Source organism: Jaculus jaculus, chromosome 3 (genome assembly GCF_020740685.1).
Source record: "Jaculus jaculus isolate mJacJac1 chromosome 3, mJacJac1.mat.Y.cur, whole genome shotgun sequence".
Taxonomy (NCBI): Eukaryota; Metazoa; Chordata; class Mammalia; order Rodentia; family Dipodidae; genus Jaculus; species Jaculus jaculus.
Genome location: NC_059104.1, coordinates 16204769 through 16228818, shown reverse-complemented (window position 1 = coordinate 16228818; position 24050 = coordinate 16204769). Strand labels below are relative to the sequence as shown.

At 44.0% G+C, this 24050-nt stretch overlaps 1 protein-coding gene across 1 annotated transcript in view; it reads left to right on the top strand.

Moving 5' to 3' along the window:
• Positions 1-315: 315 nt before the first annotated feature.
• The window catches only part of Dnajc3 (DnaJ heat shock protein family (Hsp40) member C3), a 63961-nt gene continuing 40226 nt past the window's right edge, over positions 316-24050 (top strand). Inside the window, exons 1-2 of the mRNA XM_004651054.3 lie at positions 316-466; positions 23696-23806. Of these exons, the coding sequence (XP_004651111.1) occupies positions 385-466; positions 23696-23806 (193 nt within the window). The 5' untranslated portion in view covers positions 316-384. The remainder of the gene's footprint in view (positions 467-23695; positions 23807-24050) is intronic.

Sequence of the window (24050 nt, the reverse complement as noted above, 5' to 3'; positions counted from 1 at the left end):
AGGCCGGCTGACAGCTCCGCGACCTCCGCGACGCAGCCTCGTCTTGTGCTTCCACGTTATCCTATCAGGGGCGGGGCGGGGCGCCAGCTCCCCACGGCCAATCAGAGCCCACCACGACCCAGGCGGACAGCGGGCCGAGGAAGGCGATTGGACGGCGGCGGCGTTCTGGAGGGCGGGGATGTGGGCGTGGCCGGCCCAGGCCCCGCCCACCACCGCCTTCCTCTGGCCTGCTGGGCGCCGGCGGCCGGGCCGAGGCCTTGAAGCGAGAGCGGAGCGCGGCGGGCCGTCGTACTTGCTGCCGCCTGGGGCGCCGCGCCGCGGGGGTGGAGGGCTTGCTGGCCCCGGCGCCCTTCCTTCGCTGCTCGGCTGCTGCGTGCTCCGGACATGGTGGCCCCCGGCCCGGTGAGCAGCCGGCTGGGCGCGGTGTTCCCCTTGCTGCTGGTCCTGGTGGATCTGCAGTACGAAGGTGAGCGGGCTCCCGGGGCTCCCGGGGCCGGCGGCCGCTCCGGGGCTCCGCTCGTTCTCGGGCGCGAGTCTCTTGCCAAGCGGCCTGGGCCCGGGCGCGGGCCGGCCGGCCCCGGTTCCGGCTTGGACGGCGGGAGGAGGGCACGGGCGGGGTGCGCGGAGGTGGCGGGCCTTCCCTCCCCTCCCCCGGCCCGGACGGAGGCTGCCCGGGAGGAACGGGGGGAGCGTGTGTGTGAGGGGGGGATCGCCGGCATCCGTGGCTTCCGGAGCGTCCCGGGACGCCGAGAGCCGCCGCTCCTCCCCCCTCTGTCCGCGCCCGGGGAGGCCGTCGGGTCCCGCGGTGCAGGGTGCCGGGAAGAGGCGGTACCGGTGGCCCGGATAGGGGGGGGCCGTCTCTCGAGGGTGCACGAGTCAGGAGGGTGCCTTCAAGACCAGGGTGGGGTTTGAACTCTCAACTCTGTACGCCTCGGGGCTCCTGAGTTTGTGGCATCTACAACTCCCTGCACGGTGTCAAGCAACCTTTTTTTTTTTCTTTCCTTCCTCTCTGGTTCTGCAGAAAGGTTTTCCTAAAAAGAGCCTAAGCGCTTCAATTTCCCTTCTGTCCTACACACTGGAATGTTGGCTGCTTCCACAGAATAGCGAAAATACAGGGGCCTGTTCCATCTTGGGGGGGGTGTGTGTGGGGTGGGGGGAGATCAGATTAAACACATGAATATTCCATTCAGAGGGAGTAAGGAACTGAAGTTGAAAATTGTTGATGGTGACATCCTCTCAAAATTCTGTTTTTTTTTTTTTAAGTAATACTCTTCAGTCTTTAGACCTCCACTTAAGAGACTTTTGGATTTCCTAGTGCCCCTGTTTTTTTTTTTTTTTTTTTTTTTTTTATTTGACTCTCAAGTTGGAATATGTAGTGTGACCATACTGAGATGAGAAATTTGACACTGAGGCAGCCCTTGAAAGTAAAGGGGATTGGAATTTGAAAGGCCTGGACCACTTTAGTATGTTATATATTATAGTTATCTTGTGTCGTCGTCTTCTTCCTTGGGTATTATGTCCAGTTACCATTATCACTTATTTTGGACACAAGAAAATTATCCATGTATATTTAATGTCAGCTTAATTATTATTATTATTTTTTTTCGAGGTAGGGTTTTGCTCTAGCCCAAACTGACCTGGAATTTACTATGTAATCTCAGGCTGGCATCGAACTCACAGTGATCTCTCAAGTAGTGGGATGAAAAGATGTGTGCCACCACACCTGGCTAGCTTTTTTTAAGTTCTAGAGGTACACACTTTTGTATACTTTCCACTGGCTTGTAGCCCACCTTGTAATTTATTCATTTATTTCAATTTATTTTTTTTTTAAGGGTCTCACTCTGGCCCAGGCTGACCTGGAACCTGTAGCCCAAGGCAGCCTCAAAAACTCATGACAATTATCTTACCTCAGTTTCCCAAGTGCTGGAATTTCCTAAGGGTGTGCCACCCACACCTGCCTTAAGACCACCTTTTAAGAACTTCTGTTCTTTGCATGATTTTGTAAGACTCTTGTTTCCTTATTTTTATAAGAAAACCTCATCAGAGCTTTTTCGTCTAGGAAGCCTGGGTGACATTTCTCCAGGGAGTGCCAGAGAGCTGTCTTCATGGTGTGGGAGAACATTGCGGCTGTAAAGTAGGGTCCTGGCAGGTGATAGAAAGGAGAGAGCTTTTCTGTGCGCCTTCTTGGAGCTAAGTGGTATTACTTCTGCTTCACATATGTGTGAACTGAGAACTTCAGCTTAACTGTGCATACATAGGGGTCATGTTAACTTATTGATGGCATCTTACAAGGTCAGGCATTGCCCAGTGGTGTTAAGTGAGAAAAATCACTATTTACAGACACCAGAGTAAGTAATGGAAAGGTGATGTCTTGGTAAGTTTAATCCAGTGGTTCTTGGGAGCTGGGGATGTGGCTCATTTGGTGGAGTTCTTGTCTAGTATACACGAAGCCCTGGGTTCTATCCCCAGTATGGCATAAGCCAGGCATGGTGGTGCGTGCCTGTAATCCCAGCACTTGGGAGGTGGAGGTAGGAGGTGCCCAGATCATCCTCAGATACATACTGAGTTCTGAATTTGAGGCCATTCAGGGCTACCCATAGACCCTGTTTCAAAACAAAAGCAAAACCAGAAAAAAACAGTGGTTCTTGCCAGGTATGGTGGCTCGGGCTTTTATTACCTCAGCCCTCAGGAAGCGGATACAGTAGAATTGCTGGGAGCTAGAAGGCAGCCTGAATTCCAGGCCTGCCTGCGCTACAGTGGGAGGGAGCCCTGGTCGCTGCCCCTTCTCACCCCAGTACAGTGGTCTCAAGCTTGAGTGCATCTCTCAACCTCATGTGGAGATTTTCAAGAGTTCTAGGAATATTTCCAGAGCTTCTGACTTAGTAGATTTTGATGGAATATAAAATTTGGCATTTCTAAAAGGGTCCCAGGTGACCACAGTTTGAGGACACTGGTGCAGTATATTATAGTGAGTTAAATTAGAGGTCTGATTTCACCAGCAGTGAGAAATGATGTCATCTATAAATTTGTTTGGCTGCATTCATAGCTGCCCTGAGAAGAATGTGGCCTGTGGTCTGCAGGTTTGACATATCTGTATTAGACCCTAGAGTTCATATAGCTCCAAAGATGTTAAGCAGCAATCTATTATCTTCTCTTTTTCCAAATAAGTTTATTAAGTTCAGTTTTGAAGGAGGCATGCAGGTCAGATGGTGCCGTGTGAGACTTGGATCGATAAGTAAAGGAGTAGGGTGTGAGCATAGTGAATGTGAAAGTTTCATTCCACGGAGAATGTTACAATTAGTGTAAATGACCTAGTTTTCTTCTCATTTAAAATATTTATCCTTGCTAGTCTTTTCCATTGTAATCTAGAGAAGGAAAGCATGTATCACGAAGTAAAAGATTCCTATTAGCATCCCCTTTCTCAGGCTTTTCAATGAAGTTCAAAGCACTAGGTTAAAATTCTAGAGTAGAAAGAAAACTTTAGTACTTGGGTGCACTTTCATAATCTCAGATTACAGATATGGAATTTACTTCAGTCCATTGCTAATGGCTTGTTCTATTCAGTGACTTGAGTAGGAACAAAGACAAAACCAGATTTTTTGTGTTAGCACAGTTTTATCTTTTTTTCTGTCTTAACATGCTATTGGGGACCCATTTTTCTTTAGTTCACTGAGTTAAGATGATTGAACCATATATTCTGACCACAGAGAAAATGATACTTGAAAGCTTATGTGAATAAAAGTATGACAAATTTTATTGGAATTTATTGATAGTATATTTTAATCTTCTGTAGGATATTCTTCATATTAGTTAAACATAAAGAATAATTTAAAAATATTTTATTTCTATTTATTTGAGAGAGATAGAGAATATGAATGGGTGCACCAAGGCTTCCAGCCACAGCAAACAAACTCCAGACCCATGTACAACCTTGTCCATCTATCTGGCTTATGTGGGGAATCAAACCTTGGCTTTACAGGCAAGTGCCTTAATTGCTAAGCCATCTATCTCTCCAGCTTGAGTAATTTTTTTATAATGAAAATGAATAATTTTAAGCAATTTATTTATATTTTTATATTTTACTTATTTAAGAGAGAGATGGAGAGAGAATGGGTACACCATGGCCTCTAGCCACTGCATACAAACTCCAGACACGTACCACTGTGTGCATCTGGTTTATGTGGGTACTGGGGAATTGAACTTGGGTCCTCAGGCTTGGCAAGCAAGCTCCTTAATCACTAAGCCATCTCTCCAGCCCAGTAATTTATTTTTTATGTGAGCATGTGCGTGTGTATATTGATGTGTACACTTGTGCATGTATGTGGGAGTGAAGGCCAGAGGGAAACCCAGGGTGGTGGTCCTTTGCAACTCTGTCCACTTCAAGTTTTTTTTTGAGATAGGGTCTCATTGACATGCAGTGTAACCTATAGAGTGGTGAGTTAGTGAGTCCCATGGGTCCTCTTTCTCTGCCTCTCTGCACTGGGATTATAAGCACATGCTGCCATGCCCTACATTTCGATGCTGGTATTGGGGATTGAACTTGTGTCTTCGTGCTTGGAAGGCAAGCAGTTTGCAAACTGAGCCATCTTCCCAACTCAACTTTAAGCAATTAATGTAAGCAGATGGTCAAGTAACTTTCTAGAATTATTGAAAATCATTTACTAAGATAGATTATAGGATTATATAGATGATAAAGTTAGTGTCAAAGTGTCAGTTAACTTGACTAGTTAGCACTTGTTGAGAGAATGCCTGGAAATACTGTAGTTCTCATTCTGTGTGACAGTTCTGAGATGAGATGCTCTCTAACTTTTCTCTTCTTTTCTTTCTTATTTTTCTTTCTTTCTTTTCTTTCCCTCCCTCCCTCCCTCTCTCTTTCTTTCTTTCTTTTTTGTTTTTTTGAGGTAGGGTTTCACTGTAGTCCAGGCTGACCTGGAATTCACTATGTAGTCTCAGGGTGGCCTTGAACTCATGGCGATCCTCCTACCTCTGCCTCCCAAGTGCTAGGATTAAAGCTGTGGCCACCACGCCTGGCTTAACTTTTATTTTTCTATGTGACGTGAATTAATTGTCATTTAGTTTCTATTACCATAGTTTTATTTGAAAAATTACTAAGTTAAAAAATATTTATTTATTCTTTTTTACTTAGACTAGTCTCGCTGTGAAATTTGTTAAGTAACCAGGCTTCTCTGGAACTTGTCAAGATCCTCCCAGCTCAACCTATGAGTACTGTGATCATAGGTGTTTTTTATTTTTTTTTTAAATCTTTCTTAATTAAAATTTAATTTAGACATGTGCTTATGGCCACACCAGGGCCTCTTGCTGCTGTAAATGAACGCCAGATACTTGTGCCACCTTTTGAGTTCTGCTTGCTTCGGTGGCTTGGGCATTGAACCCTGGGCCGGCAGACTTTGCAAGCCAAGTGCCTTTAACCCCTGAGCCATCTTCCCAGCCTGACCAACACCTGACTACTACTACTTTTTTTTTTTTTGCTGGGCATGGTGGCACATGCCTTTATGTACTTATGAGCGACTAACAGAGAGGAAGAGGCAGATAGAATGAGTGTGCCAGGACCTCCAGCCACTGCAAATGAATTCCAGACGTTTGTGCCCCCTTGTGCATCTTGCTTATGTGGGTCCTGGGGAGCCTCGAACTTGGGTCCTTAGGCTTCACAGGCAAGTGCTTAACTGCTAAGCCAGCTCTCCAGCCCACGCCTGACTTCTTAGTCAGCAGTTAATCTTAGTTTACATGGTATCATGGGAACCCAGTCACCTGCCCTTTAGAACTCAAACATTTCAACCATAAATTTGTTTTTCCTTCTGTATGCCTAGAAATTGGCTAATTTTAAGTTAATTTTTTTTTTTTTTTATTTGCAAGGAGAGAGAGGCAGAAAGAGTATGTATGGGCACCAAGGACCTTTAGCTACTGCAAATGAACTCCAGAGGCATGTGCCGCCTTGGGTCACTATGCATCTGGCTTTACGTGGGTGCTGGGAATTATACCCAGGTCATTAGGCTTGCAAGCCAGTTCTTAACTGCTGAGCCACCTCTATAGCCCAGAAATTGGCCTTTTTTTTAAAATACATTTTTATTTATTTGAAAGAGAGAGAGAATGAGTATGGGCATGCCAGGGCTTCCTGTCACTGCAAATGAACTCCAGACCCACGGGCCACTTTGTATGTTTGGGTTTCCGTGGGTATTGGAAATGGGATATGGGCCTCAGACTATAAGCAAGAGTCTTTAACTGCTGAGTCATCTCTCCAGTCAGAAACTGGCTTTTTAAAAAACGTGAGTAATCTGATGAGTTTGTCATTTGGAGTTCTAGAGTATAAGAGGACTTAATTTGAGTCAGCAGGAGTTACGCTGTACGGCACTTGCTGTGAGGTTTAAAGAGAATCTGTGTGCCTTGAGCTTATGGGCCAGGAACTGCATGTCCATTTATTGCTTTCTTTCTTTGGGTTTAGTGATCTGTCACTCTTGGTTCCTCTAAATATCTCTCGTCCTGTATTTGGCTTCTCTCATTTGGCAAATCTTCAACTGAGTTACATTTAAGGTGGGCAACTTGTTTGTTATAGCTCAGAATTGAACACAGATGGAGAAAAACAACTTGGCTGTAAGACTCATAAACACAATTTTGATCTGAAATGTACAGTCAATATTGACAAAATTTCTATGACTCCCAGTCAGCATGTTTGTCCTTGAAAGTCAACACTTCAGACCTTTGTTTCTCTTTCCTTAAATGTCCAACTCCAGTTTAGACTTCCTTCTCTTACTTCACTCTTTTAGACCTTGTCCTTATTGAAACAATAAATTCCATTACAGCAAGACGACATTTTTTACTACACAGTTCACTCAGTTCATTATTTAGTCTCTGCCCGCTCTACTGCCTGCATATCAAAATGCATAAAATATCTGTTCTTGAGACTCTGTCTCAAGGATGTAGAAGGACAGTATTCTGTGTATGACACCCAGGGGTTGTCCTCAAACACATGCTCCCCCACACATGACCATACATACAAACATGCCCTCCACACACACAACAAAGCAAACTAAAACAAAGCTATCTCTATTCTTGACTAAATCCTATCTATATAATTAGACCCTTGATTCTATTTCCTTTTACCTTTGAAAAGCTTACAGTTCTGTGTTAATCCTTACCTCAGTGCATATTTTATACTGAATAGTTGTATATTAAGAGTTCATTTTAAAATTCAGATTAACTACTTTTGGGCTTGTCACCTAGTCTGGATCTGCTTAGCGTGCACTGTAGTTTTTGACTGTGCATATCCAGTGTCACTCTGTCTGATGAGAGCCATTGCTTCATAAATGTAGGCCAGGTAGGTCTTGAACTTGTCGTGTATCTGACTCAGCTCTTCTTCTGTTGGGCTTATAGGCATGTGTAAAGGGCCTTCTTGTTACATGCTCACATTCAGAAAAGGCAAGTGCAATGACTTCATAGGGCAGGAGGTAGAAGGAAAAAAATACCCAGTTTGTTTCCTGCAGCCCTTTTATAAGGTTATTAATCCATTCACGGGGGCACGGCCCTCATTACTTACTCAGTAACTAATGATTTTCAGCAGCCCCGTGGGTTAGGACCAGGCACTTCAATTTGAGGGCCTTTCAGAGCACCCTGTTCTCTCCTCCTTGTTCACGCCTCCTCCCTGTGCCGTAGCATTCATCTACAGCTAGGCTGCGATACCACTTGTCCCAGAAGTTACTGAACTGTAGTTTTGGTTCCCTTGATAACAGAATTTTACAGAGTTGTTACTAGTCTCTCTTTTTCTTCTGCTAGGGATTTTGCATATTGTTTTATTACTAACTATAACGCTTTACATTTCTGACTTTCTTCCTAACCTTTTCACTTTAATCTTCCCTCCATATTCCATTCCTATCGCATCAAGTTCTTTTACTTCTAAATGTCAAACCTATTTTGCAGTAAAGGTCTTTATTCTTCCTATTGCCACAGTCTGAAAAGTTGTTTCCTGAGATCTTCAAAGAAGCATTCATGACATGCTATGTGAACAGCAATTTCTCCAGTTTTCTGTTTTCTCCTATTTGTATTTTCTTCATCAAAATACTCTCTCAATTCTTATTTATTCCCTTTAGCATCTAAACTTTATGAAAAGAGTTCTTGAATTCACATCTGATAAAATGTGTACATGAAGTAGATATGTCATGGGCATATAAATATTATGTAATATGCGCGTATACGAATTATGTAACATACAAACATTTATATAATTTCTTTTGGTGTTACTAGAGATTGACCTCTTGGCCTTGTGCATGCCTGAACCCTGGGCCTTTTGCATCCCTAGCCCTCATTCTACTTCTTTTCAGATGGGGATTCACTGTTCTCAGGTTGGCCTTGAAATCACTGTTTTTTTTTTTTTTTTTTAGAAAATATTTTATTATTTATTTACTTATTTGAGAGAGAGAGAGAGAGAGAGAGAGAGATACAGAAATGGGCAGGGAGAGGGAGGGAAGAGGGAAGAAGGAAGGGAGGGGGAGAGAGAGAGATAGGAAGAAAGAATGGGTGCACCAGCCCTGTAAATGAACTCCAGATGCATGTGCCCCCTTGTGCATCTGGCTTCCGAGGTCCTTTGGCTTTGCAGGCAAGTGCCTTAACCACTAAGCTATCTCTCCAGCTCGAAATTACTGTTTTTTAAACAGGTTTTGAACTTGCGATCTTCCTGTCTTAGACTCCTGATAGGCTGTGTTTGCAGCTCTACACCATTGGGGCTGGCTTTAATAAGTAAATGGATGAGTTAAGTTGATTCTTTTTTTTTTTTTTTTTTTTTGGTTTTTTGAAGTAGGGTCTCACTTTAGCCCAGGCTGACCTGGAATTCACTATGGAGTCTCAGGGTGGCCTCAAACTCACGGCAGTCCTCCTACCTCTGCCTCCCAATTGCTGGGATTAAAAGTGTGTGCCACCACGCCTGGCACGGTGATTCTTTAAGCTGTGTTTTGGTGGAATTGTTTCAAAATTGACATTACTTGAGCAAGTAATTGCATCACAACTGCTTTCATAGTTACTTGAAGCAAAGACAGATGATATCGATTGAAAGCAAGCAAACCTGCTGTTGTCTGGTGTGTTGGCGTCCCTTACCCCCAAGTAATGTATTGAAGCATCGCTGTGGATGCGGTACATAAGGATGGAGCTTGGTGAGTGAGTCAGCCATGAGGACTCCACGTTAACGCCCCTTCCACCGTGTGAGATGTTACACACCAAACCTGCTGGTGCCTTGAGCTTAGGCTTCTCAGCCTGTAGAACTGGGAGCAGTCAAGTTTTTTTTTTTAATTAAAATTTTTGTTTATTTTTATTTATTTGAAAGTGACAGAGAAAGAGGCAGATAGAGAGAGAGAGAATGGTGCACCAGGGCCTCCAGCCACTGCAAACGAACTCCAGACGCGTGCGCCCCCTTGTGCATCTGGCTAACGTGGGTCCTGGGGAACCGAGCCTCGAACCGGGGTCCTTAGGCTTCACAGGCAAGCGCTTAACTGCTAAGCCATCTCTCCAGCCCAGCAGTCAAGTTTTTGTTTACTGACATGATAACCCAGTTTAAAGTATTTTGGTATAGTGCCCTAATGGACTGAGTGCTATATTTGCAGTAGATTTTATTGTCCTCGTTCACGTAGGAAGATTTGGTGCAGATATTGTACAGATGAACTACATGACAAGACCTTTTTCTCCTTCCCTCCTGGCCTCTGTCCTTCCCCTCTTCCCTTCCCCCCACTGTGACTTGGTGCATTAAACTCCTTTTGTGTTAGTGTGACTGGGGAGAGCTGCTTACAGCGAAGATCCAAGGCCTCCTGTTTACTATGTTTTGCCACTGATCTTTGACTACAGGATTGCTAAGATGTTGACTTCACTCTTTTGTCTTTTTGTGGTCAGATTCTATTTGTCTTTTGTGTTTATGTCATGAGACTTCCAGCTTCTTTCCCATCTTGCTCTGGGCTTTAGAGGACTCCGTCCTGTGCCCTTTGTAGACTTGCACTAGGATATTCCTCATGTTCTAAATGCTTGGACCTGATTAACTTCTTCTGAGCTTACTGCCTGCTTTGCGTCTGTCTGGTCCAACTTCAGTGTCTGAATATCATTTCTCCAGTTTGATTCTTTTTCATCCTCATAGTTTTTGTTGCAAGCTTTTTTTTTTTTTTTTTTCTCGAGGTAGGGTCTCACTCTGGTCCAGGCTGACCTAGAATTAACTCTGTAGTCTCAGGGTGGCCTTGAACTCACGGCGATCGTCCTACCTCTGCCTCCCAAGTGCTGGGATTAAAGGCGTGTGCCACCACGCCCGGCGAGTTGCAACCTATTTTGGACTCTTCACTTCTAAGTTTTTTAAAAGTACTTTTAACTTCTTCCTAACTTCAGTGAGTGGCATAATTAGCGGCTCAGCCTGCTTTCCTTTGCCTTCCTGTTTTCTCTGGCCTGTGATGGATAGCTGCCCAAGAAGGACCCTGTCCAGCGCTCGCTCAGAAACGGCAGACACTTGGTTGCTTTATCTATTTGAAACTAATGTTCATTAAAATGTGTGGCAATGGAATAAAAGTTGTGGTTGACAAATTGAGTTGAGATTCTGTAAAAACAGCCAGTAATCTACAAGTAATCTTTTCTCCAGTTCCCTAGTGTCTTTGTGAATCATTTATGATAGTTTGATTTTATAATTGTTACACATCCCAGACTTCTTGAGGAAGGGTCTCACTGCAGGCCAGGCTCATCTGGATCTTACCCTGTAGCCCAGGCAGGCCTTGAAGTCATGATGATCCTCCTACCTCAGCCTCCCGAGTGCTGGAATTATGGATGTGAGGCATTGTGCACAGCTTGACTTATATTTAAGTAGAAGGCAAATAATTAAATCAATTCAACAAACATTGAATGCACATTATGTCATGTCCATGACAGTTGGCGCTCTCAAATTTGCTTTTGATCACTGTTGAGTGAGATCAGAGTTGTAAGAGGAAGACAAATTGCGTAAAGTAATGTATCAAGAAGTGGGTCATGTATTTGTGAATGTGGGAATGTAAAGCAGATTAGGAACATAGGGAACCCCCCCTTCCTCAGTTAGGGGACATCACAGAAGAGCTAGCATTTGAGGATAGAATATGCTCCCTCCTTCAGGTGCTGAGGCTAGACTCTGGGACCTTTTTTGCCACTGAGCCATGTTCCCAGCCCAATGGTAGAATCTTTTTTTAAAATTGAGAGCTTAAAAATAAAAATATACTGTATTTTGATCAGTTTTCTGTCCTTATCCTCTTTTGTCCTTTCTTCGCTGCCCCACAATCCTCTGAGAACCTTCCTCTTTCTAGTTAGTCCTTCCTCTGTTTTGTTGCCTCATTTCTTTTGTCCTCCTCGGGCCACTGCATCAAAATGGTGATGGGTTCAGAACAGCGCAGGTCTGGTGGCGTTATCAGTAACCACTGTGGGGTCATAAACGCACCTGTCAGTTCATGTTGGGAGGACAGTGCCCCAAAGCACTCCTTCCCACCCTGTGGTGCTTACATTCTTTCTGCCTCTTCTTCCACAATGTTCCCTGAGTCTTGAAGGGCATGGTAATCTCATTTAGAGTTGAGCTCTCCACAGCCTCTTATTTTCTGCTTTCGTGAGTCTTGAGTCTTCATGTCTTCCATCTCGGTAGAGAAGCTCTCTGGCTGTCAGCGAGGGCAGCACTCATATTCGTATTCATCCCACCACTGCTGCCGTGTTCCCTGAGCCCTGGCGGCTGTGATGGAGATGACTCGTCCAGTGCTAAGCACTGGGCTTTCTTGGCATTTTGGCAAGTCCTGGGTCTCCCTGGTATTTGCCTCTATTTGTATTGAGAAGGTTCTTTAACGAAAAGTGAGAGCAGCATTAAGCAAAGGACATAAACATGTACATTTAGAAGGTTTTTGATGGGTATAAGTGCCTCCATCTACCAAAGAACAGTGGAAGCATCCCTGTAGGGTCTATGAACTTCTAAGCTATAGACGGGCTTTTGATTCAGCTCTCAGTACCAGACATGAATTTTCCTCCCACTGAGCGGGCTTCATGTCTAGTCAGAGAGCATTTGATTACTCCATAACTTAGGTACCACTAGTGCACTCATGGGTATATCTTGCCAAAGGCAGAATATTGATACTGAGTACGGATTTTCCAGGTAGGCAACTGGGCAAGGCTGTTTTGTGGAGCAGAAAATGTAAAGCATGAGACAGAAGAATGTAGTTTGTTCAGGAAAGTTCAAGCAGTCCATCTTGTTACAGAAGTATAGGAGTAGTGGAGGAGGACTGATGGTGAGCTGGGACCCCCATCAGGGGACATGGTCCTGGAGGGTGCTTCTGGCCCTTAGATTTGGAGGGATTTAGAGTGCATCTGACCAGTGCTGTGCGGACACTGCAGAACACCCAGTGGGATGTGCTTTGGAAGGATGGCTCTGGCAGTAGCCCAGGCACTGGATCTCCAGGAAGGTCCAGTGCCAGTTGGTGACATTCCAGCATTTCTTGAGGGTAAAAGGGATCCTCTCTTATACTGTGGTAAGTTCTATTATGGAAATGTGACCATAGTACCAAAAGAATAATAATGTTCTCTGTTTGGTTAGGGAATTAGTTTTTTGGTTACATTTTCTTTTTTTCCTGTTGAACATTTTCATGGATGGCTAAGCAAAGCAGTTTCCCTTAAATTTTTTTTGTTTTGTTTGTTTTGAGACAAACTCTCTGTATAGCCCAGATTGGCCTTAAACTCAAGATCATCCCCTGCCTCAGCCTCCCAAGTGCTGGGATTACAGGTGTGTGCCACTACACCTGGCTTCTTTTTATAAATTTTTGACTAATGAGTTATCTGCTACCAACTTTTTCTTCCTCTGTTGAGGAATTGAGTGCATTGATCTGGTTGTGTCCTTGGGAAAATGTAACTGGGAAGTACTTGAAATCTTCATGCTATTTCAATACTCCTTTCCCTGGAGACACCCAGGGTACTAATCAACATGGTCTTGTAACTGTCCCATCAATGCTCTAAATTGGAACCTAAAGGCTGAGTTGTTCTGTAGCCCGAACACAGTGCTTTTGCCATTATTTGTATGATAGCTCATTTTCTAGTAGAATTTCACCATAACTTTTGTATGCATCATTTTCTTCAGTGATGGACAGTGTTTTCAGTTTCACACTAAAGCCTATAAATGCTTATGGGCATACAGTTACATTTTGCATTGTCTTTAAAATCGGAATTTACAATCAGTACCTGTTATCATTTCACCAACCTTAATTCTTATTACTCTTAAGAGATTTAAATGAAACTACTATGGAAAATTTGAGTTATAAAGTGACGAATGGTATAATAAACTCTGATTTACTCATCCTCACTTCAGTAGTTACTAACTCATGACTAATCTATACCCATAGAGGTCGTTTTGGAATGTATCCAATATTTTGCCATTTCATGTGTAAGTATTTTGATATTTATAAAAGATAAGGGCTAGGCTGGGGTTTCGTTTAATGGAACACTTGCCTAGCACATGTGAGTGCCCTGGGTTTAACCGTTAGCCCCAAATAATAGGTACAAGAGTGTTTTCAAGCAGTATTTTCCAGTTTCATGTGATTATTTAATGCACGTGTCAGTCCATTTTGTTAAGTTTTTAATATAAGTATTAAATGAATACATTTTTTTGCCTGGAAAAAATGATCAGTATAGCAATACATGCTACATCCAGTAAAATCAGTAGACATACTGTGTACACAATGTGCTGGTTTTAGTTTGCATCTTGCATCACTGCAATTCTTGCCATTCTTTCCTGTCTGACATGATCTGTTTTCCACATTGCAACCAAATCAATCCTTTTTAAAATTTTTTTATGGAAAGGTCTCATTCTCTCCCAGGCTGACCCAGAGCCCATTCTGTAGCCCAGGCTGTCATTGAGTTGGTGGTAACCTTTCTGCCTCAGCCTCCTGAGTGCTAGGGTTACAGGTGTGCGTCATCTTACTGTGCTGCAATCAATCTCTGTTTCCTTGAAGTTGAGCTTGGCCTTGCCTGGCCTGTTGCACTGGTTTTGTAGCCCAGACATGATTTTGGTATGTGAAGGACATCTGTGGCCAAATTGTTCTTGATTATCTCTCACACTTGTTACTTCTGTTTTAACTCAGGTGTTATCTCAGGGATGCCTATTTCACATCTATATTAAGTACTCCTGTCCTCGGGCATTCTGTCACCTTAGCGGCAGATTGGCTTGAGAATTATCTTGTTCATGTTTGTTCTCCCCTGCATGATGTATCCTTGCTCCTAGTGCTGTGAGCACATAATGCCTTATCCTCTTTCTTGAATGTTGTATCTTTTTGAATCTGTGACACTATCAGTTTTAAGTTCATTTCAAGATTTTAAAAATATTTTGCACTACTAATTTTATTGTATCTCCCACATGGTGTTACGTACTTTAAAAATTGTTTCTATGAGCGTGGTTGTGTTTTCAGAGGTGCTCATTGCCAGTCTGAGGGCTGGTTTTGGAAGGTGATTGCCTGGCCAGGATCTTTTCTGTTTGTTGTATCAGAGTTTGGAGCACTCATGGAATTTGGTTGGAGTTCTTTCATGGCACAATCCTGGGAGTGTTTTTGAATGTGCTTTTTCAAGATCCTTAAAGTATCTTAGGGTTCCTGACCTGCTGGGATATGAAATTCCTAAGTATTTATATGTAACACAATCATATTAGAGAACCATGTACTTAACTCATATGTGTGTAACACAGTCATGTTAGAGAACCATGTATTTAAATGTCAGGCTGGTTGTCATGTGCATTCTCCACCCCAGCCCCAAGGTGGTGGTTCATTTCATAAAGTTTGCCGTGGTTCCTGTTGTAGTCAGGTCCATGTTGCTGGGCTGGACATCCAAACCAGGCACAGTTTATTGGAGGAGGGGTTTATTTTAGCTTACAGATCAGGGGAAGTTCCATAATGGTGGAAGAGGCTGGCCCCCCTCACAGATCCAGGCAGAGAGAGACCAACCAGCATTACAAACAAGCACACATGGGCAGCAAACAGCAGGGACCCAGGTGGAGCTCAGACTTCTGCAGACCTTTAGCCTGCAGTTGAGAGCCACCCTCAGTAACACCTTAGGGCTGGACTCTCCCAGGATCTGCCCTCAGGGACATCTCCAGCCAGGCAGCTGGGGACAAGCTTTAATAAAACATGTGAGTCTATTGGGGGACATACATTCAAACTACAACAGTTTCTTAAAATAAATCATTTTAGATTCTATGTACATCATGCTCAAATAAGATGTTCTAATGAAAATGTTGGTAATCGAATACCATACTTCAATTTTGCATATCAGGATATTAAGACATACATACTCCAACTTAGGATAAAATTAGAGTGCTCATCAAAATCAAAGAATGTTAAAGATTTTTAAATGTATGTATGTGTCTGGTGTGCACATATGTTTATTTGTATGTGTCTTTGTAGCTCAGAGCTCAGTATTGGAAGTCTTTAGTCATGGTCCATTTTATTTTCTGAGACAGGAAATTACTAAGTCTGGAGTTTACCCATTGAGCTAGATAAACTAGCCAGCAAGCCCTGAGGGTTCTTGTGCCTCCGCCTTCCAGCCCTGGGATTACCTGCGTGTTCTACCACAGCCAGTGTTTTACATGGGTTCTGGGGATCTGAATTTAGGGTCTTACGCTTGAAGGGCAAGCACTTTGCCCACTTAACATCTTTCTGGGCCCAGCTTTGGATTATTTTAGAATACTTGTTTGAGATGAGGGGAAGGGAACGGGAGAGAGAATAAGAATGAGCGTACCAGGGCCTTCTGTCATGGCAGAGGAGCGCCAGGTGCAGGGGCTGCTGTGGCTTTACGTGGATCCTGGGAATCGAACTCAGACCATCAGGCCGTCAGGCTGTGCAAGCAAGCACCTTTAACCTCTGGACTCTCTCTCTGGCCCACAACTTTGGAATTTTTGAAGGTCAAAGAGAAAATAAATGTTCCAATTCTGTTTACAAAAGTGTATCAGATTGATTGTAAGTTGTAGACAACAAGAGAAGTAAATGCTTCCTCAAATCTGAAAACATACAAAGTGGATGAAGGAGGAAGCAAATAGATCAGAATAGAAAAGATGGGTTTCAGAGGGAGTGAGGAGGAGAGACAAAAGAGCTTAGTGGGAGAGGAATATGTAAAGTTTTAAAATAATGAAAACAACTCCTTGTAGATATTTATTGTGCATGGTTCTCTGTTACTTAAGAACATTTTAATACAAGCATATATTCTATTTTGAACATACTCCTTCTCATACCCACCTAATATCTTCTTCCCAACACTACACATGCCCTTTCTTTCATTAGACAGTTCATTGATATTTTGTTTTGAATTTATTTATCTGACAGTCTTGTAGACGTACATAATATATTTTGATCATATTCACCATTATTATCCTCAGTTATCCTTCCTCCCACTGAATCCTAATGTCCCACTTCTATTCTGCTTTTATGTCTTTTTTTTTCTTTTTTTATGGCGACTCCATAACTTTGTTTAGGATTGATTACATGATGGGCTGGAGAGATGGCTTAGCAGTTCAGCGATTGCCTGTGAAGCCAAAGGACCCCGGTTTAAGGCTCAATTCTCCAGGACTCATGTAAGCCAGATGCACAAGGGGCGCACACATCTGGAGTTCGTTTGCAGTGGCTGGAGGCCCTGGCGCGCCCATTCTCTCTCTCTCGTTCTCGCTCTCTCTTTCTCTTTCTGTCACTCTCAAATAAATAAATAAAAAATGAACAACAACAACAAAAAGGATTGATGACATGAACATGGTTGACATGTTTACCATACCATGGACAACACAGCACTGACAAATCTCTCTCCTCCCCCAGCAGCTCCTGGCTGGCCAGGAGTGCCTCAGGGAGGGGTAAGGCTTTGTGAACTTCATGCTGATCCAGGAGGGAATGCTGATGGGAACCCAGCTTTGTTTAGGTAACCACAGCTGCTGTGAGTTTTTGAGTGCAGTGCTCATGACATGTCTATGAGACAGTGTCCACACCACTCTCCCCACCTCTGGCTCTTCCATTGTGTTTTCTGTGCCTTGGAGGGGTGATGTGGATGTCCTGTGGAGACAGCTCTCAGGGTGTTCTCTACTCTGATCTGTGACAGTCTGTGCAGCAAGCACTGCCCACTCATTGCGCAAGGCAGCTTCTCTGGTCAAACCTGTGAGCAGCACTAACTTGTGGTATTCGCATAAACAGTATCTAGAAGTCAGTTTGACGGGTACAGCATACCCATCTAGCAAAATCACAGTAATACCCTCCCCACTAGGGTCCTTAACCTCTCCAGCTATAGCTTTGGGCCAGGTTTACAGTAGCAAGCAGGAATCCCCTCCTGTGGAGTACCTCAGATCCAGCCAGAAAGGAGTGGTTACCTCTGTGACAGCTTTGTCATGATTGCATCAGTCAGCACATCTTGCTAGCAGGTCAGTACTGCATGCCAGGTCCATTCTGAGTAAGACTTTGATGTCTTTTCTCCCCAGTAGTCTACAGAGCACTTTTTGATTGGTGAAAGCTGTCTATACAGGAAGAAACTTCTAGTTCAGTTCCAGCTTTTGTGTCTTGTAACCAAAATATGTGGTATCTTCAGCCATAGGCTTTTACCATCTAGTTCTGGTGGGTAATTGACACAGGAATTTGGGGTGCCTTTGAGAGGGACAGAGCCATTCTCTGCTCTTAGTCGGGCTTTTAACCTAGGTGTTAGGGTCACAGTCACACAAAACTTGCACTAAGTCAGTGGACTCCATAGTCTTTAGAGTTTTGAAGGATGAAGTCCACACACAGTAGAGGGTGACTTTTAGATTTATTAGAGCGCTTAAGAGAAGGGAAGGAGGCAGAGCTCCTGCTGCAAGGCCGGAGGAGATTCCTGGAGGTGGGAAAGCCCAACATGTGACTCTGATTGGGGTCTTTTTCAAGAATGTATTGGATGGGGGTGGAGCTGGTCAGTCGGGGCCCCTTGCCAGGTGTCCAGGCACTTTGTGCTCTTATTCGTATTATCTTGTCAGATTTCTAGGGAAGGAGAACTCCTTTAAAGAACTAAGAGACCAGGAAAACCCAGATCCCATGCATCTAGTAATTCATTTCCTCCTGTTAGGTTTGAGGGAGAAAGAGGAAATGGAAAAAATAGCGCCCCCCCCCTCCCTCGCCCCTTATAGGCTCTAGACCATTTCTTTCTTCTATACCAAGAAAAAAACTGCACTGTGGATGGGTGGGTGAGTTATGTTTGTGTGGAAAGCGTTCTTACCTGCTGAGCCACCTCCCTGGTCTTGTGCTTGTGTTTTGAGCACTAATGAATCTTAAGATTGTTTTGACTACTTCCGTACAGAAGAAGATTGGAGTTTTGACAAGGACTACATCTGTGGATGTAGAGTGGCTATTTTCACAGGACTAATTCTTTCGCTTCATGAACATGGAGGGTTTTTCTATCTTCTCAGTATCTGCTTTAATTTCTTTCTTTAATGTTTTAAAGTTTCCATTGCAGAAATCTTCCTTTTCTTTGTAAGATGTATTCCAAAGTGTTATTTTTTTTTGAGGCTATTGTAGATGGGATTATTTTCCTGGTTTGTCATTGGTATGTAGAAAGGCTACTGATTGTTGTATGTTGTCTCCTGCCACTGGGTGAAGCTATTGATCAGATCTGGTGGAGTCTTTTGGGTGTGTTGTGTGTAGAAACATATTATCTGCAAATAAAGATACTTGGACTTCTTTTTGTATTTGTTTTTATATACGGGAGAGAGGAGGGAAGAGAAAGCGAGAGAGCGTGCCTCAAGTGCGAATGAGTACACAAGGGCTTCTTATCATTGCAAATGAACTCCAGATGAAGGCGCCACTTGGTGCATCTGGCTTTAGGTGGCTACTGGGGCATTGAACCCAGGTTGACAGACTTTGCAAGCAAGTGCTTTTAACCAACCATCTTCCCAAGCCTCTTACTTGTATCTCTTGTTTCCTTCTCTTTAAGATTGGTGAAAGTGGCCACTCTTGTCTTGTTCCTGATGTTTGTGGAAATGCTTTAGGTTTTCCCCACTTGGTGTGATGTTGGCTTGTATGTCACATATGATCTTTACTTTCGTTGAATCATGTTCCTTCTGTTCATAATTTTTCAGGGCTTTTATTGTGAAATTATATGATATATTCTCAATAGATTCTTCAGTAACTATGATCATACAATATCTGTCCTTGCGTCCATTTATATGGTATGTTAAATTTATTGATTTGTATATATTGAATCATCCCAAATGTAGGGTTTAGCCAGAGGATATTTTGGTGCTTGCTTTCGTCATTTCAGAGGTCTACGACAATGACTTTAAATTTTGCCTTCCTTTCTTAATGCAGAACATATCTGTTTCTAATGCCTTGCTCTTGTATAAACTCTACAAACATACGTGCTGATTAGTAAGAAGACCAGATGGACTTAGATTTATTCTAGAGTCATATTTCTGTTTCTGTGAGGACTCAGTCTGTGAGTCAGGGATTATCAGAACCAGGTCCAGCTAAGAGACGTGTTGGAGAGGATAGCGAGCTCGTTCAGGGTCAGTGTTGAGCTGTTGGAGATAGTATCATCCTCAGAGTCTCATCTTTGAATTTCACGTACATAAAAATGCCACTGCAGTCCTCATTATCTGTGACTGGGAATGAGGTGACAGTTGATTCATGTGGCTTCTGTCTGTAATGGGGTGCTAAGGGTCCAGAAGAGTCCTTGAACCCCAACCCCCTAGGTTTGTTTTTAATTTTAATCAAAGAAATGAATAAAAAACACTGAGAAGGATAATTATTAAATTATTATATTTATTGAGGGAAGTACAGAGTCATGGAAAGGCACCCATGTGGTTAGAGATCCCATGTGGAGGGCCTGGAAAAGAAAAAACTGCAGAAGAGAGAAAAGAAAATTCAAGGAGCTCCTGCCATGTGGAGAGCTGGAGAGAATAAAGGAGCCCATGTGGAGGGTAAGAGATGGGGAGACTTCCTGCTGGGCCTGGGCCTAGGGAAACTGTCTCCCACAGCTGGAAGTTCCCTCCCCTTTTATTTATGATCTTAGGGCGGTGGCCTGTCTTCTCCCTCAAGTGAACCACAGGGACAGCTGGTTGGTTAGGGTAGGGGCGTCTCAGGAAGAGATTGGCCCTGACAGCAAGTTCTGGGGGCTGAACTTGATCAACTACAGTGTCTAACTCCTATGAGAGACCGCCCTCCCAGGAGGAGTTGTGGTTTCTTGTAAAACTGGTACAGGGAACTAGGCAAGAGTTAAGAAGTCAGATCACATTTTATTTTTAGCAAGTGCAAACTTTCCTGTGCTTTTCACCTTCAGGGGTCCAGTCACCCTTAACTCTAATATTTCTCTTGCCTTCATATATTTTTTTCTGCGTTTTTAACCTATGAACTCTACTTTTCAAAGAGATAGCCTCAGTTGTTTGGTTGCTTGTTTTTTGTTTTTTTTTTTTTGAGGTAGGGTCTGTCTTCTAGCCCAGGGTGCCCTGAAATTCACTGTGGAGTCTCAGAGTGGCTTTGAACTTGCAGCGATCCTCCTACCTCTGCCTCTAGAATGCTGGGATTAAAAGTCCACCATGCCCATTTTTGGTTGGTTTAGTTTTTTTAAGCTTTAGTTAGGTCATAAAGTGCTGACACGTAGTGTAAAGGGTCCTCTGTGAGCCGCTGAGCTTGCTGTGCCGCCACTGTTTACCAGCAGCTTGGCTCCCTGGTAATTGGGATCAGTGTTTCCAAGTACAACTGATTATTTGTTTCATCTTAAGAAAGGTCTGGGTCTCAAAAGAGAGAGGAAAGTTGGGCCAGAGTGACCTTGTGTAACCTACACACCATCTTCCCTCTTTAGTGTCTCAACAGCCCGGGTCTTGAAATCACAGGTGTGACCACACCTGCATTATGTGGTGCTGAGTGAGGATCACACCCAGGGCTTTGGGCAACCTAGGCAAGCACTTGGTCACTGAGCCTCCATCCTTACCACCACCACGGACCTGTCTCCTCCCTTCCTTCTGCCCTCTGTTGGTTTCAGTGCCATAAGGAGTACAGAGTGGCCAGGTGGCACTGTAAGCACTGCTGTGTAGGTACTGTGGTAACTGCGGTAACCCCATGGGTGGGAGCACCCCGTACCTCGTGTGCTGTGCAGTGTGCTCCTGGTGATAAGCAGATCCCGCATAGAGTGGATCATCATGGGATGGTGGAGCGGTTTTGATTAGTATGCTGGCAAAAGTCCCTTCTGGCTGGGAGGTGGCTTAGCACTTAGAGGCCTGCCTTGCTTGCAGTCAGCCAGCCCGAGTTCAGTTCCTTCACACCCGTGCCAAGCTGCTTTGTAACAGCCAGACACGCTGTCTTATAGGAAGTGGAGCACAGAGGCCTCCCCTGACCTCAGCACGCATGTCACGATGAGTATGCTGTCACGCCTGCACGTGTGCGCGTACACACACGCACACACACACACACACACACACACAGGACACTTTTCTGTAGCGGGTGCTTTCACAGGTGGTGGTCCTGCCCCTGGTTCTGATGTAGGTGCTGTTGCTTGAGGTGCTCCATGGCCCTCGGGAAGCCCGGCGCAGTGGCGGCACCCTCCCAGGGGTGCAGCTCATCTCGAGGGAGTGACAGCTGGCAGGGCCGCAGTGCCCTCACCAGCGCGTTTCTCAGGGCCCTCGGAAAGGCCCGTTCATAGAACAAAAGTGGGAAGATGGTTGTCCTCTGTTAAGCATTTGGATCCCTTCTAAATAATGGCATTTTAGGGAAACTGGAATCTTCATCTTTTTCAATGTAGATGTCTAGTGCTACCTCCAGTGTAGGAGTAGGCAGTCATTGTCTGCAAAGGATCAGATACTGTATGGCTTGCAGACCATATGTTTTTTGTCACAACTGCTAAACTTTGTGGTTGGAGTATGGACGCTGCCACTGATAATACTCATTCATTAGTGGGCTTGGCTCTGTTCCAGTGAACTTTCATTTACAAACAGTGAATGGCCCTTTGCTCTAGTTGCTGGGCTGCTGCTTAAGCGTCCACAGCCCCGGGATTCAGGGAGTTAGACCCCAGGCAGTGGTAGTGCTCCTCCTCCTCCTTCCTTGCTCTTGCATCTTAGTGGGCTGAGGGACCTTATCAGCAGTCTTGTGGGCTTTTTGCTGTGTCCTTTGGGTCCTAGTGACTGTCTTCTTGAGCCTGCTGATTATAGATTAGTGGCTAGGGAATGGTTACAAAGGCTCCCCAGGAGGATGAGCATACCATTTCAAGGCTTGTGCTTTGGTTGAGTTAGGGTTTTTACTTCTTTATATATTTTTCTTTTATTACTGTTATTAACAACATATTTTGTATGGCTGCTTCATGTGTTGGTACCCTCTTTTTCCTTGTCTCTGCCCCCATTCTGTTGGGGACTCTCCTCAGTGGGGTGGCAGGTATTCCCCATGGGGTTGTGGTGTCTGCATTGTGCGAACAGCAGTTATTTTTTTATTTTTTTCTGGGTGGGGGGGAATGCCTCTGGAAGGCTAGCTTCTCACAAAAGGAAGGGGGAAACTGTTCTTGTAAGAGAGGCTCAAGCTGTTGGTTTCAGCAGGTTCCAAAATAAGTTCCCAGTCCAGTGTATTTCCCCTCGACATGACATACAGCTGGTTAGCACCCACATGGAAACCGCGCAAGGGCAGCCGCACAAAGGGAAGCCAGCTAGCGCAACCAGAGGGCCCTTCTCCTGCAAATCTCTATCTCCCTTCACTGGTACAACTTAACCTTGCACTCATTGTCAGAGAGAAATGCCTCAAACTGCAGTGCATTATTACCGTGCAGCGGCCAAGGAGGAATTTAGAACGGAGAGGCAGTTTGCAGATAATTGGCTCATTCTGTCCGATGTTATTCTACTTAAAATGCCTCAGTAGTTCCTGCTGCTTGTTCATCAAGAGTCAGACCCAAAGCGTGTATGTCTGGTCCTCTACTCTTTGACCGCGTACTGCTGCCGCCGCCTCTGATTTATTTACTTGCTTGCTTTTGTGTTGGTCTGCCGCTCTCGCTGTTCTGCTCCTGGAACATATCTGCACATTAGGGCCCTTGCTGTAAACCTTACGCAGTGACTTCTTGGAAAACAGCCATTTTCTAGATGTCTACATGGTGAGTTCTCCAGGCCTGGCCCACATGTCAGCTTCTCAAGGAGTTCTACCCTTGAACTCTTTGTCCACTGCAGTAAGCTCTCCCCCGTTCCTGTCCTCCTCAAATCACTTGACTTGTCCACAGTAATTCTTACTAATATGCTATGTAATTCACTGTAATATGTGTGTCTCCTCCCTCCATAGTGTTGCGTACTGGGAGATGGCTGGGGGCAGGTTTCTTGTCTGTTGGTCACTTATTCCACATACTGAGAACAGTGCCTGGTACATTGGAGATGCTCAGCAAGAATATAATACTACGGCCAACTATTAATATGCATTAAGATGAGATTCTGCCTCAACAGTTCTGATTTTATTATCCAAAATAATCTTAACCAGGTAGTTTACTTTTATTTTTGGGACTAGTTATATTCTCTTGACTCGATAACTTGAATTGGGGCATATTTTGGGGCTTCTTGAACTCTATAGAATGAAGCATTGTGGTTTATTCTCTAGGTCATTTTTCAGCTTCTTGTGACTTTTCACATCTTAGTAGTGGACTGAACCCGTTGCTGCTATCTGTAACTTTTTATTAAGAGTTAAACTTTTGTTCATGGAAAGTTAATTGATGATTTTATTTATTGTTTTAGGCGCTGAATGTGGAGTAAATGCAGATGTTGAGAAACATCTTGAATTGGGCAAGAAATTACTAGCAGCTGGACAGCTAGCAGATGCATTGTCTCAGTTCCATGCTGCAATAGGTTTGTATTATAACCCACACCATCTCCTGGATGGCTTACTTAATTGTAATCAGCATTTCCTTTACTGGATAACACCTTTAGCATTGTTTCATGTTCAGTAAGTCACTGGAAATACTTTTTGAATCCAGGGTGAAATAAATAGATTAATAAAATGAACACACAACACTTGAATGCATATGTGCATATATACCTGCTATCATAATATAGCATACTAACATAACCTTGTCATGGTAAGTCCTAAGAA